Genomic DNA, 13820 nt, shown 5'->3' on the forward strand with positions numbered 1-13820 from the left:
AAAGGTCTTGAAAAGAGTATTGACGAGCATCTCGATGAACACCAGACTGTGTAGGTAGTTGCGTTTCAAAAAAAAATGGTTCAATGGTAGGACAGAAAGAGAGGTGGTTTGGGCTTGAGAGATAGTTGTCAGATATATATATATATATGTGTGTATCTGCAGACAGTTGACGTTGCTCAATGTACATTCTAATCTACGAATGTCATGGTTTGACGAGAGCTGAAATGTAGTGTTGTACAGTAGTGAGCACCCTTTGTGGGAAAAGGGGGAAAATAAACCTAGGCAGTTGGACGCCTCGTTGTGGTCAGCCCCTTGATTCGTTTTTGGTCAATATCTCTGGAAAAGAATAGTAGAACTGAAAAAGAAGAGAAAAGAGCACATGTGATTACCGAAGACTCATGGTACAAGGGTCATGGTTTGTACCACTTGGTTGGTACTCGTAAGCACGAGTTGTAGTATCGGACCGGCAGGATGTGAAAGAGAGCGAGTCACTTACCCCCGGACAGTATCCGCATCAGTATCTACTGTATGAGGGACCCCGTACTCGAACTATTGTACGAGTAACAGGTTCAGCTTCGATCAGGGACCAATCCGGATCCAATTCGTTCACACTCTCACTTCGTACCTCAGAAGCGATGGAATGAGAAAGGGGGGGGGGAAACTTGTTAAGGCGTCCCACCGGTGGCACAAAACGTTCCCGCCGGCGCAACCATTGACGACTCGCCATCTCCTTCAGCTCGGCCAACCCATGCCAGGTGTGCCGAGAAAAGGGTTTTTGTGTCGGAAAAGCTTTTGAGAAAAACAATGCAGCTGGACGCACCAATGGAGAGGGGAGAGGGCTGCACTGTGCAGACGAGCCAGTCAAAACATGGCCTCATCGCACGGACAAAGTACCACCAACGTCTGATGCGGCTGAAAAGTCGCGTCCCAGGTTGAACATGAGATGGGCAATCAGCTAGAGTTGCCAGGTATCTATGTACTCGTTCAGGAAAGGAGGACAAAGGGAACCAAAGTACGGATACTCACTAATCAATTCTTTGCTCTCGTAACACACAACAGTGTGTTTCTCTACCTTCTGACATGCGATGTTCTAATCTGGATGACCGTATTGATCAGCATATTCCAAGGAGACTCGTCATTCTATGATCTTGTATTCGTACCAACAGTCTACGTCTACGTCTAGGAAGGAAAAGCAAAGGGGGAAAAAGAGTGATGGACAGAATTAAAAGTATCAAGTCTGTGCTTCTAGAAAAAGGTCCATTCCACCTTTGAGGGACAGTTAAAACTCCAGCTTCGTTACATAAACCAGCAATACTTTCTCATCATGTCGTAAACCATCATGCTTTCGTCGTCGATTATTGTAGCATTTTTCTGTTTCGTTCCAATCTTCGTCTTCCAATAAACGCCGGGCAGTCTGAGCCCAAAATTCATAACGCCAGCCTGACCACCCAAATCTCTATTCGACGCCTCTCCAATACATACGTCGACACACCCATACGCAGTTTCATCATCCAAATTTTGCTTTGCTTTCACGGACTCTGTAGGTCTTCAAAATCTTCCGTACTCATTTCTGCCATCTCGCTGCTGTTCTCTTGCCACTCTGTGCTCAGTGTCTCGGCTTCTGCCTCCGCCTCAGCTTTCGCCCGAAGCGCTGCTAGCGTGGTTTGAATACTGGCAACTTGCTCCTCATCTTGTGCAGTCTCAAGGTCAAAATAGACCAAGCAATTCTCGACCACGTCAATGATTTGATGAACTTGTCCGGGGAACAGTGCTGAGCCTGCCCGACTTCGCGACGTCAAAAATTGAGTATGTATGTAGCCCTGGGCGTCTCTCGCCAACTCTTGGACAAGGGTGCGAAGCTGGCGATGAAACCGAGGATCTTCGTATTCCGGTTCTTGCAGGGGAGTAAATACCAGTCTTTTGAGCAGCTCCATTGTGCCATGCCGAATATGGCTCTGTCCATCAATGGGACACAAGAGAAATGTGGGCGCCCAACGAGGTAAAGTTTTCAACACTTCCTCCTCCAAGAATCCAGCCTCTGCATCAAGCGATTGATTCTCCACTTTAAGGATGGCTTCAAGAAACTCGAAGTAGTCCCGAGCATATTCCACTCCCACCGTTGCGATGCTGTCCAAGGCAGATTGTACCAAGTCGATAATACGAGGTTCTGACTCACATTGTTCGCAAAAAGTGACAATTGGATTGAGAAAGGTAATGGCAATATGAATCAGTCTGTCGTTGAGTCCAGTGTGAAGTATTTCCGAAAGTGCACCGGCAAGACCTGGATCTTGTGCAAGACTAATGACCAGGTCATTGGCTGCTGTGGGGTTCTGGCGGCCCGCGATAAGTCGCAGCAGCCAGTCTAGGTTGGGAGGCATTTTGCTAACCCCTAGAACTTCGAGTTCACTGGGCGTCAAGCCTATCTTCTTGTTAGTCAAACGGTAGTCGCCACCGGGAATGTTGTGGAGATCGGCTCTCAACACAAGATTCACCAAGAATCGGACAAGCAAGCCATGGCTAAAAGGCCGATTCTTTTCTCGGGCAGCCAGGTACGCGGAATACCGTGTCTTTAGTCGTTTGCTGATTGGGAAATCGGAGTTGATAACATGAATGGAGATGATGTCAATGCACTTTTCCAAAAATTCTTCGTCGAACAAGAGCACCACGACATCATCCCCAAGTCTCTGTAAGGCGAGTAAAACGCCGAAATACTCAGGCCAGCAGCGACCAATCTTAGTCACCATGTCCCATGATTTGGCCAGCTGACCAATGGCAGATTGTAGCCAGCGAGAGTAATTTGCCGCCAGTTGATCGCGTTCATCTTCGGTGGCGTCCATGGTGGATTTGAGAGCATGCAGATGGCTGTACACAAGGTTGAAGAGACTTGCAAATGCTTTCCGGACCAGCTGATATGGACTTCGAGCGATGACATCTTCGAGAACACGGGGTGACGCAAACCATTCAGCAACCACCTTTGCACAGGTACAACACTTCTCGGCGCACTGTCCTGCGAGCTTGAGGCTCTCCTCAACACCTGGGTGATCCTTCCAGCGAGACGAGATTTGATACACATAGTCCAAAGCCATTTCCAGTGTGCCCGTTTCAATTGCATGATAGTCGCTACACTTTTGTCCAGATACCATCCTCTCTAATAAGCGAAGTACAAATTGTGCATGTGTACTGTCTTGAATGCAGTACGATCGCAGAAATAGTTCATTTTGCTGAGCAATATGATGTTCCATGTTGTATGGCAGTGGAAGGCGAACAGGATTTATAGCGTCATGCTGGCGATACTGCTCTTGAAATCTTTCAATGCTCGACGTTCTCTGGTAGAAGAGCATGTATGCGCTGTAATACTTAGGTAGATGGTAGAAACCGGCTTCAGCATTTCCACCGAAGCAGTTGTCTCTCATTTGGCTGGGATCGAACACCGTGACATCAGTGTCATTGAATTGAACCCACGATTCCTCCACTGGCTTGCTCGACGGCCGCTGACGAATGAAGGAGTAATAATGTCCCGTATCTGCCGTTCCCGAGTGGACTATAACGCCGGTGAGTTGAAACTGGTCTTGTTCTTCAACACCTTCATCACTGAGGCTGGCAAGAGTGTACGGTGCGATGTCGAGAACATCTGGGAATTGAAATTCATCGTTCACTTTGGTCCGCATCCCTGTAAGAATGTCGTAGTCGAAGCGCTTCAAGTTGAATATCAAGTTGTCAGGAACATCTTTGAGACATGAACGTTTGACAGCGTCGACATGGCGGCCACAAGACGTGCACGAGTACTTGTTCTCTCCCTGTAGAACTTCGCCCTCCACGTAAGCTCTGAGACTGTCCTCGAGTCGTGCTTTTCCCTTGATCTCGACTTGGACAGCTGAAAACGGCTCCAGTCGCTCAGAAATGTGTTCGCATTCTTTGGATTTGATCTGCTGCACAAGCTGTCCACCGTAGATGGATTTGAACAAATCTCTCGCTCTGTGATCAATCTGGCTCTCCAGACGGTCAAAGAGAAGATTGAAAAATTCGTCAACATCCATTTGAATGGAGACATCGATTTGTTCCCCCTCATAGGTCGTTATCGCTTCCACAGCGAGGGAAGGATCGATGGACTTCTCATACGAATTTTGCATATGAGCAAACACTTTCGCGAGCTCTTTCACAAGCTTTTTCTTAGGGTCACTAAATTTATCGGTATCCAAGAAGAATTCCCGAATTTGAACATTCATGAAAAGTTGTGTGAACAGCGAATTGAGATAACATGTGTTTGAAAGATTGCGAAGACCCGCATAACCAACCTCGGTGCGCAGACTCTGCCGTTCGTGCACATAGATGGGTTCGAAGAAGTCTCGTTCAAGATGGGCAGCGTCCTGGAGTTTTGCGAGAATCGTGGCCTTGTCCTGTGGGCCTTGCGAGAGTGCCAGAAGAAGGTTATACAGCCCCTCACGGACAGTGCTGTCTAACACAGGTATCACGGGGGGCGTTTCGCTGAGAGCACCATCCACTGATAACGGTGGTAGAAGCAGACGATCGATAAGCTTTTCCATCAATAGGTAGCTCGGAGGCAACAATTCATTGCTTTTCAATAATTTGCAACACTCGTAGAGAAGTTTTGTCAAGGATCCGACAACATGGTCTCTGGTGGGTTGCCCGACCGTCTCACGATGGTCGTGCTCTAGTAGCATGGCGCTCCACTGGACGAAGTGATGGCGAATTGATCCGATGGTAATGGATTTGCCTATTCTTCTCAATATCACGAGGACTGCCTCGGAGATTTCGGCGCATTGCTCAGGGTATTCGCATATGTGAGGTAGAGTCTCGACCAAGGCAGCCCAAAGATGTGACAAGCACGCCTCAATAACACTTGCCGGAAATCTCGAACGTGCTGCTCGTGGATTGTTGATTTTCAGATGTATCTTAGTTCCAGCAGCTCCCGTTAGGCCCACCACGACTTCTAACAGGGAATGTCGAACATCGGCTCGACGCTCAGCAATGAAGGCTAGAGCGAGCAATTCCTCAAACTTTTTGCTTCCATCCACATGCTCCCAGACACGGTCGTCGTGCAGACAGGCTTCAGTGAAAGCCTCCAGAATCATCTTGACCATCGCTGCTGGGGCAACCTCGTTGCTGATCGTACTAGCACCTTCCAATGTGAAGAGCAGCAACCGGTAGATTTGGGCGGCAAATCCTTGACGATCTTGGATGTAATCTTGCGATGTCTCTGCAGGAACCTTCGCACGGAATGCTAACAAAAGGGCCTGAATAAGCCAATGTGCAATGGACATTTGAAGTGGATTTTTGGCGTCAGATAGCTCCAATTTCGGGAGAACGGCCAGGATGGTCTGAATGCTGTATGTCAAGAAGAGTGTATTTGGTTCAGAGCTGAAAGATTCGTCTTCAATGCAGGCCAACAAGGCTCGGGCGCAATACAAGAGCTTAAAGGGCTTCTTCGGGGGGAGTAGCTCAGCGGGGTCCTTCTCTCTAGACCGGATAACTCGAATGAGCTCAGACTGCGCAGGAAATAGACTCAAGAAACCATACACTTCTCCTGAGAGGCGTTCATCTGAATCCAAAAGATCGTAAAGATCGTCAAAATGGTGCATGATCTTATAGTCCACCGGTGACGAGGCACGTGTTGTACGGGTGGGCGCTTTCTCCGAGGAGTTGGCTATCTTATGGACCATGAACAGGGCCTGAGAGGCATCTAACTCGGCTAGAGTCTTGTCGCAGCCTGAAAGTTCAATCCCTTGGCCCCAGTGATAGATTGTAAAGTCTGTGAAGCCGCTAGCTTCAGAAATATATTTCCACAGATCATTTCCCGTGTTCTCGGAGCCGAAAGCAACCTTCTGCTTTTCTGGGATTACATATCTACTGCCGTAGACTTGTATCGAGACCTCAATCTCGTCGCCTTTCTTGAGAAGAAATTCGGGTAGACCTTGGGGCTGCTGGCTTGGAGTTGGGCTGTAGCGCGGGCGCGATTTCATTCCTTCCAAGAATTTTCTGAGAAATAGCAATGATCTGTCGAAGCGTAGTTCTTCTGCCCGAATCTCTTGGTCAGATGCAATAATTGCCATCGGTTCGTCTTCGCCGCTCGTACTGCCATCAGAATAAGACTTGAGTTTTGCAGCGGATGCCATCACTTGCTGCACGCAACGATCAACAAGAGAAGAGTGCGTAGCATCGATCGCCTCCCTCGACCGTCGTGTGATGAGCTGGTGATCCAGATACTGTTGGATGATAAACTCGGTAGCTTGGTTCTCAACGGTGTTAGGAGGAGCCTCTAGCATGACTCTCCATATTCTGTCGATGCCTGGAATGACCACAACGTCCTCAGCATCTGGCATGGCATAGTTAGAATGTCGAATGGTATACGAGACTGAGATTTTCAAGAATTCCAATACCCTCTCATCGTAGTCTTGTGGTCCTAGTCGCTGTACATGCTCACTGACAATCAAGTCCAAGACTGGATTTTGTTCGCTGACCTGCCTTCTTCGCATGACATTGATCAAGGTATCCCAGGCCCTAGCTCGCACTGCCACGGGCAGCTGCTTTGCGGTGAAGAATGAGGTCCATAAAGATTCGATCGATGGCTTGGAGAACATTGTAGGGGCCAATAGCATTAACGAGTAAAGGAGCGTTGCTCGTACGTCATACGCAACTTCAAAGAATGCCACTGACACATTTTCTTGCAACTTTTGCTGAAATACGTTGGTAAGGTGAACAATATCGGCTACGAGAAGCTCGATCAAATCGAATTTTGCGATGACCTCTGAAAGTGATTGCCTCAGCATTGGAACTAGGACCGTGAGGACAAGAACATCACCAGAAGAATATTCTTTGTGAGACCTCAGGGACTCGGTAGACTCTTTGATGAGATGACTGAGCTCCACATCGTCGACGGTGATTGTGCTGGCATCGAGGATACCACCGAGCGTTAGCGAGGTGCCAAGGTGACGCGAAAAATCTTTGCGAATGACCGTGGCTTGTTCGAGGGACAAATTCTCATCTAAGCATGCTTCTCGTAAAAGGCGAACCAGCAGGTGCCGGATTGTAGGGTCCGTAGGTTGCTGCGGGGTTGCTTCGTTACAGCTTCTAATCTTGTCCAACAGACCAACGGTGAATTGCAAGACGTGTGTATCGAATCGTTGGAATGGATAGTCTGCCAGCTTTCGGCAGATGTAGCAAAGTGCATGGAGGTCATACACATGGCAGTTAGATAAAAGGTTGAACACTTCGTGCACAGTTCGGGGATCTTGGCTCTCCACAATTGTCTTCCAGATTACATCTGTGGTGGCATCCGTGTAGGTGCCCGAGACACATAGAAATCCTACAACATTATGACTGCGGTGTATCAATTGTGGATGCGAATCAACGCCGATGATGTAGTCGATGATCTGATTTTGCTGGATGAATTTGACGAGAAATCTGACCAGAGGATCACTGGTGGGAGGCGGAGGTTGATTGGAGATCCGTTCCTTGTAGACTTGGACAAGGTCATTTGACATATTTTCTACGCCAAAAACTCGCAGTTCCATGCGTCCGTGGGTAATGAACTTTCGAAGAGTCTTGAACTTCCACGCCTGCGGCATTGTGCTTGGGAGATCGGTGAGGTCGGAATCGGCGAAGCCGACTCCGGCAGTGGCGACAATATCTTGGCCAATTTTGGGAACCTCGACAGCAATGACACCAACAATGGGCATAAGCTGACCAATAATCTTTGGGGCGCTGTCAAGGTTCAGCCATGGTGCTTGCTTCACAATAGCTTGCTGTATGACATGGTCAGCTTTGAGCATGACGTCGGCGATAGTAACTCGAATGTAATCGATCTCGGTAAAGCTGGAGGGTCTGAACATTGGTTCAGTAGTCGCAGCAGCACTAGCAAGAGGTTTCATCGCGTAGCCTGTCACCGTCAACAATTGGATGAAACATTTGACAAGGTCTGGTTTCTTGGACAGAAAGGGAGTTGCGGCAGTTATGAGGTTGGAGACCGATCTGACTAGAGCCACCTCCCTGCCGCAGATGCGATCGAGCACCGGCACAAGTAGCTGCGCTATCTCAAAACCCATCGTGCCTCGAAGAGCATCATAGAAGGGGATCCCTTCGGGTTGAAGCATCCAAATTAGCGGCTGGTAATATGGCATAGACTTCACAATAAAATCTTTCAAGTCTCGAGCATCGAGTTCCGGTGATAAACCTTGAATATTTCTGGCATCGTACTCCATGATCAGCTTCGTGACCCGGGCATAAGCGACAAAATATTCGATGAGGTCTTCGACCCGAGCCTGGGGTGGCGGGCCACTGGTGCGTCGTAGCAAGCATTCAATTAGGCCTGGCAAACACTGCCAAAAATCATGGTCTTCCTCGAAGAATCTTTGTGGGATTTCCGTACATGTGTCAACAAAGTCGACCATCCAATTCTTGACCTTCGAGAATAATTCTCCATCTTGTGCGCCGCCGTGCTGAAAGCGATTAGCTATTTCAAGGACCGCTCGGCGAGCGCTGCCAGGGGCATCTCCTGCATAGGGAAATGTACGCTGAATGTAGTGGGGCAGCATTGGTTTCGGCACCGTCGCCCTAGCAGAAGCTCCAATTCGTGTTGTCCATCTTGTTTGGGTTGGATCTCGGTCATAATCCTCCACCTCGGCGATCTCAATCTCAGGGGACTTGCTTGGAGAAGAAGGAATCGAACTAGCATCAGGTTGCTCAAGTGTATTTGCTTCCGTGTTGGATGGTTCCGCATTGGACGAAAGGTCGTGGTCCTGAGCACCATCCATGCCAGTACCATGTGCTGGTGAGGTGGATTGATTCGACGGAGGTACGTTGGGTTTTGTAGCGTCTGCGATGCTCTGACTCGGTTGAGTCACAGATTGGGAAGAAAGAGGACGGGTTTGGATAGTAACTCTGCTGGTTGGAGACATGGCAGTAGCAACGACTGCTGGTCGAGGTGGGAGTGGTGGAGTTCGATGAGGACTTCCTTCCACTGCCAGGTTGTTCTCATCTATCACTGACGCGGAAGGAGCAAGTGATGACTTTTCTGTTTGCTGAAGATCTGACATGACCTGTGTCTCATCAGGCTTGCTCTCACTCAGCCTCGGACGCTTGTGCTCATGCTGGGGCAACCCGGACCCCTCAGTAGAGTCACTCCGATTGCGAGTTGAAGAATCGGATGTTGAGGACGACATGTTATGTGAATTTCATCTGGACGGCAGGGATACGCAACTGAGATGATAGCTGTGTGGCTGAGGCTGCACTGAAGGTGAAGCGGGAGGTGATGGCACAATCAGGGAGAGGTCTTGGCGTCAAGAAGGCCACCGTTTGTAAACAAGGCAAACTGCAGTCGATGGACGGCTTTGTCTGCCTGATCCACGACTGAAGAGAGGACTCGGGCGGACAGTCTGTCGCCAGCGACTCAGAGACTGTGTGTTGATGATGTTGATGCTGATGGAGATAAGTCCGCTTGGGCCATAATGGCTTTAGTGTCAAAATGTAGACTTTGTAAGTAGGTAGGCAGGAGGGCAATGAAGAAAGAGGCGGGGCAACAGGAGATGAAATGTTTGCTCCGGTGATCAGGAATTTTGATGTACAGGAGAAGTGATCCCCGATATGGCCTCTGAGAAGATATGTTGATTGATTCTAATGGTGAACGAAAACAATCAATATGTCCATGAAGATGGAATATGTTGAGGGTTTGCTTTGACCAGGCTGCAGTGGACGATACGGATCAGTTTGTTAGGGGCCAACCCTAAAAAGGACCTCAAGTCTGTCAGACCGGATCTCGACGCGTCCGGGGCGCGAATGAGGGGCTCTACCCAGGTCTTTCCAGTTAAAAGACGTCACTAAGCCTCTTTCATCTTGGTTTTCTCTGCTTAAGCAACTTCTCGCACGGTAAGGCACGTCATCAGAGGTTTATTTGTCTGTAGGCATTGTTTTCAATCTGTACATATCTGGGTTTATCTTTGCCTGCGCCAACATCTGCGCCCAGAGAGAACAAATGTCCTGCTGGCACTACTGACTCTTACATGCCGAATTCACATGGATAACAATCGGAAGAAATTAGTCCATGCAGTTACCCTACCCTATCCTGATCAACAATGGTACTTGTACACCTCAACCATGACAACAACGTCCGGCTTTGCTAATTCGCACCGCAGGCCAAAATTATCCTCCGACCATGAGCAAGTCATCCTAAGCCTTCTCCTCCCATTACTACAGCCAGTCGGCGATTTTAGACGAGATCATATCCTACGATCCAAAGGCAAAGGACGAGCCAGGAAGAAAAATTCCATACAGGAGCAATGCACGGTGCAAGAGTGGATGCCTGATGTATTTGGTCACCTTACTATAGGATTTAATAGCACTATTCGAAGACTTGAAGCTCTTGCCAGTCACCGGCAGCCACCATCCCCTCTTCCAAAGTCAGATGTCAAACGATCCCGAGACCCTCCTGCAGCACTTTCAGCGGTGTTTGTCTGTCGCGAAAATCTCCCAGATATGTTAACCTCCTCCTTATCTTTGCAGGTCACAACTTCTGCTCCTCGGTCGACTCGAGCTAGACTGATTCCTGTTTCTCCGCAATCTGGGGCCAAAATAGCACGAGCACTACACCAGCCTCGCGTTGGGTTACTCGGTGTAGAAAAGGATGCTCCGGGGTCTAAAGCTTTGCTGAATTGGGTATCAGATAATGTGGAATTGGTTGAGATCCCGTGGCTAGAGAAAGTATCGAGCTCCACGTACTTTCCGGTTAGTGTGAAGACCCATGAGATAACCACAGATCCAAAATCCAAGGCTCGGAAGAGGAAAGGAACGGAGATGGACGTGGGATAATGGTGGCAATGTTGCCATGTGACTACCATCACTGAATGAATGGGATCCGCACCGGGACACGATCACGATAATTCAGGTATTGTTGGCCGAAGAAGGAGACAAGATGACGTTCTTCGTCTAGACAAGACAGTCAGCACTTCAAGGTTGGAGGACAGCAAGAGCTCGACTCACTCCTGATACGGTGGTTGAAAAACTTCCACAACACCACCGCATACGCCACCAAACACAGTCGATTGCCCATCAATACCTGAGTCCCCAGTCCCCACCAAAAGAAGCCGAAATAAGACGGGTGTCGGGAGAATGCATACACCCCGTGAGTCACCAAGACATGATCAGAACGCTTGGTCCATTGGACGACGTGATTGAAATTGGTATTGGCTTGCTTCATGGCAGTGCTTCTCACGAACTGGCCAACAACAACTAGGACAATACCAGTCCCTACGCTCAGAGAGGTTGGAACACCTAGAGTCAACGAGGGTATGGGGAAGGGTAGACTGAGCCACTGAGGCTTGTATGCGGAGTGCAGCCAGTAGCGGAGCAGTAGCTCCAGTATCGCAGTCGTGTGGGCTGCCGCATAGGCCATACCATTAGAAAGTAAAAGGTACGATGAGATTGATGCATCAGGGGGGTTGTACCTCGCCGTCATGTCAAATTCCAAGTAATGAAAAAGTGTGAGAATGGCCACAAAGCACGGCGCCCGCCAGAGTCCATAGCCCCAGTAAACAAGTTCGATTGTCAAAAGGGAACAGAGACCAAGTGCGCTGCCCAGGCCGAAGGCTCTGATCGATACTCCTGAGAGTGACCTACGGCCTCCCGGCATGTAGGCTGGGGGCACATAGATGGTCGGTGGTGAAGTGGCCATCCCGTTCTGGTGGGTCCGGTGTTGCTGTTCGTGTTGCTCGAATCGATCTCTTGGGAATTCGTGGATAATGCCTGGCGAGGCAGGCTCAGAGGGATCGGACATGGTTGTGGTTTGCTATGATCTCCTTTTTAAATGAAAAACAAAAAACAAAAAATGAGAGCCTGCCTGGTTTGGTTGGGTGGTGCTCGAACAGACAGACGTCGTGGGTGCATACTTTGGAACGACGAGTTCACCGAGGATTTGGGATGGACATCGTGGAACTCGAAGCAAACATTGTCTCGGGAGTACAGGACGAAAGGCAGTTGGGATCTTTTTGTTTTTGGTGTGGTTGGCACCACGGCAGAGGACAATCGGTATGTTACAAGATTCAAGTCGCCTGACGACGTTCGTCTTTTGTTTGCCGTCCAGCCGGAATGGGACACTTGTGCGTCATAGTTTTTCCGGACCCGAGGAATGTTTCTACACACCTAACACTCTAGAGACTCGACTTGAAATCCTACAGTATTGGCACTCCTTACTCCGTACATGATACACAACAGAGATTTTCATAACCGGTGACACTGGAGCGCTCATATGATGACTCCCATTTATTACTCCACTCCGCAGACTGCCTCGTGGCTAGCCACTTGTTTTTGACAGCGACAAACGACCTCTTCCACATCAAGAGCCAACTCAAGCGGCATACGATCATTCCCTTCGTGATGAACCATGGAGTTTTGCCAACAAATCTCACTCCAGTCTTATCATCTGAACACAGACACGAACTCGAAAGTTTCGGGCTTGTAAAGTCCGCCATGATTGAGGAACTTGCTAATAAAGGGCAGCATCAAGAGTTCTGGAAACGGCGTGAAAACCCGGAGAGAGGCTATACCACGCGAGGCCACCTCTGCTGAAACAAGGTGCTAATCTTACTATCCCTCCCTTCCTTACCGATACATCAAGGCTCGGGGCGAGAAAAGGAAATCGATCTCAATTCTGTCTGGCTTTTCACTCCCAGACCTCGTAATCAGGGAAGAAGCGACGGTGAATCCGCCCCGCATAATCCATGACGCCGGATAATGACTTGACAAGAGATCGAGTTTCGGGGTTACTGTTGTTGTGACCATCTGTTAGCATGGAAACCTCACCCTGGAGAGAAATCGACAAAAACAGTGCGAAATCTTACCTCTCACTAAGAAGAGCCGAGACGATAAACCCAAACAGTGTCGCATCTGCTTCGGTAGGTTGCTCGCCCCCCAGTACCCACGCTGGCTCGGTCTTCGTCGACCTCGACGACGAGGGCTTCAGCCTTTGCTTCAGTACATTGTCGATTGATTGCCACACGTCTGCCCGGAACTTTTTGACCTCTTCGTCGCTGAAGCGGCCAGTTCCTTGTCCGTGCAAGGTCTGCGTTATCCCTCGGTGTATCATGTACCCGATGACGACACGCATGGGGTACGGGAGTGCCCATAATGCCTTGTCGCGCTGCACGTAGAAGTTTTTGCCATCTAGCCACTTTTCTCGCATCTGTTTTGTTCTTGTGGTCAGGGCTTGCTTTTTTCTCTCCCTGGGGTGGATGGAGCCTGTAATGTTTGGCGCGGGTTGACTTACATTGTAGAAGTACAGCTTGTCCTCGCAAAGTGCTCTGATCGCAGAGTCATTGAGCTTCTGCTCGTCTGTCAAATTCTCGTTGAGGTTGGGAATACAGTCCATGCTCTCTAGTCGATCGAAGATCAAGCTAGAGTCACCCAGCAGTTGGGGTGTCGGGTTAGCAGCAGCATCCTGCTGTTGAAGAAGAGGAGCGAGGTCGATGTAAGGTATCTTTCCCTTGGGTGCACTTCTTGGACTGCCGGGTTCAGTCACGTATCGCAACCCAGCGTGGCGGAAGCGGAATTCGAGCTTGGTCACGTACGGCGACCAAGTGTATTTGCCTTTGTCTATAAAGCCACGGTAGACGACAAGAGGCGGCGATCGGGTGGTCATTTTTGTGTTCAAGTCAACCACAGTCGATGATGATAATCTTGGTGGTATATTGGTTCGTGATGAAGGACGACAGAAGTGCCGCCAACCAAGGGACACTTCATCCTTGATATACTTTGTCAATTTTCTACCGATACAGAGAACGGACAACTACTCCGTATACCTAGACGTATTTGTA

General features: G+C 49.1%; 4 protein-coding genes across 4 annotated transcripts; 1 reads left to right on the top strand and 3 right to left on the bottom strand.

The window, feature by feature from the left end:
- Window positions 1-1217: 1217 nt before the first annotated feature.
- Window positions 1218-9671, bottom strand: PV06_04050 (uncharacterized protein). Its single transcript, XM_016404890.1, has one exon. The coding sequence runs from the start codon at window positions 9177-9179 to the stop codon at window positions 1530-1532; it is 7650 nt and encodes a 2549-aa protein (XP_016265895.1). The 5' UTR covers window positions 9180-9671; the 3' UTR covers window positions 1218-1529.
- Window positions 9672-9941: 270 nt separating this feature from the next.
- PV06_04051 (uncharacterized protein) lies at window positions 9942-11439 on the top strand. The gene is made up of 2 exons (XM_016404891.1): window positions 9942-10091; window positions 10149-11439. The coding sequence occupies exons 1-2, from the start codon at window positions 10030-10032 to the stop codon at window positions 10819-10821; spliced, it is 735 nt and encodes a 244-aa protein (XP_016265896.1). The 5' UTR covers window positions 9942-10029; the 3' UTR covers window positions 10822-11439.
- Window positions 10302-12029, bottom strand: PV06_04052 (uncharacterized protein). The gene is made up of 2 exons (XM_016404892.1): window positions 10993-12029; window positions 10302-10938 (listed from the first exon to the last, which is right to left on the bottom strand). The coding sequence occupies exons 1-2, from the start codon at window positions 11783-11785 to the stop codon at window positions 10850-10852; spliced, it is 882 nt and encodes a 293-aa protein (XP_016265897.1). The 5' UTR covers window positions 11786-12029; the 3' UTR covers window positions 10302-10849.
- Window positions 12030-12458: 429 nt separating this feature from the next.
- PV06_04053 (uncharacterized protein) lies at window positions 12459-13645 on the bottom strand (the record flags this gene model as incomplete). Its single annotated transcript, XM_016404893.1, has 3 exons — window positions 12459-12773; window positions 12849-13189; window positions 13274-13645. 3 exons carry the CDS (start codon window positions 13643-13645, stop codon window positions 12671-12673), a joined length of 816 nt encoding a protein of 271 aa, XP_016265898.1. The 3' UTR covers window positions 12459-12670.
- Between the last annotated feature and the right edge of the window lie 175 nt (window positions 13646-13820).

This window comes from Exophiala oligosperma, assembly GCF_000835515.1.
Source record: "Exophiala oligosperma strain CBS 72588 unplaced genomic scaffold supercont1.3, whole genome shotgun sequence".
In the NCBI taxonomy this organism is placed as follows: Eukaryota; Fungi; Ascomycota; class Eurotiomycetes; order Chaetothyriales; family Herpotrichiellaceae; genus Exophiala; species Exophiala oligosperma.

Coding starts and splice junctions, on each gene's coding strand:
- PV06_04050 (XM_016404890.1), bottom strand. CDS start 9,179: ATGTCGTCCTCAACATCCGATTCTTCAACTCGCAATCGGAGTGACTCT.
- PV06_04051 (XM_016404891.1), top strand. CDS start 10,030: ATGGATAACAATCGGAAGAAATTAGTCCATGCAGTTACCCTACCCTAT. Junction 10,092..10,148: donor CCCTATCCTGATCAACAATG/GTACTTGTACAC, acceptor TTCGCACCGCAG/GCCAAAATTATCCTCCGACC.
- PV06_04052 (XM_016404892.1), bottom strand. CDS start 11,785: ATGTCCGATCCCTCTGAGCCTGCCTCGCCAGGCATTATCCACGAATTC. Junction 10,939..10,992: donor TTTCAACCACCGTATCAGGA/GTGAGTCGAGCT, acceptor TGTCTTGTCTAG/ACGAAGAACGTCATCTTGTC.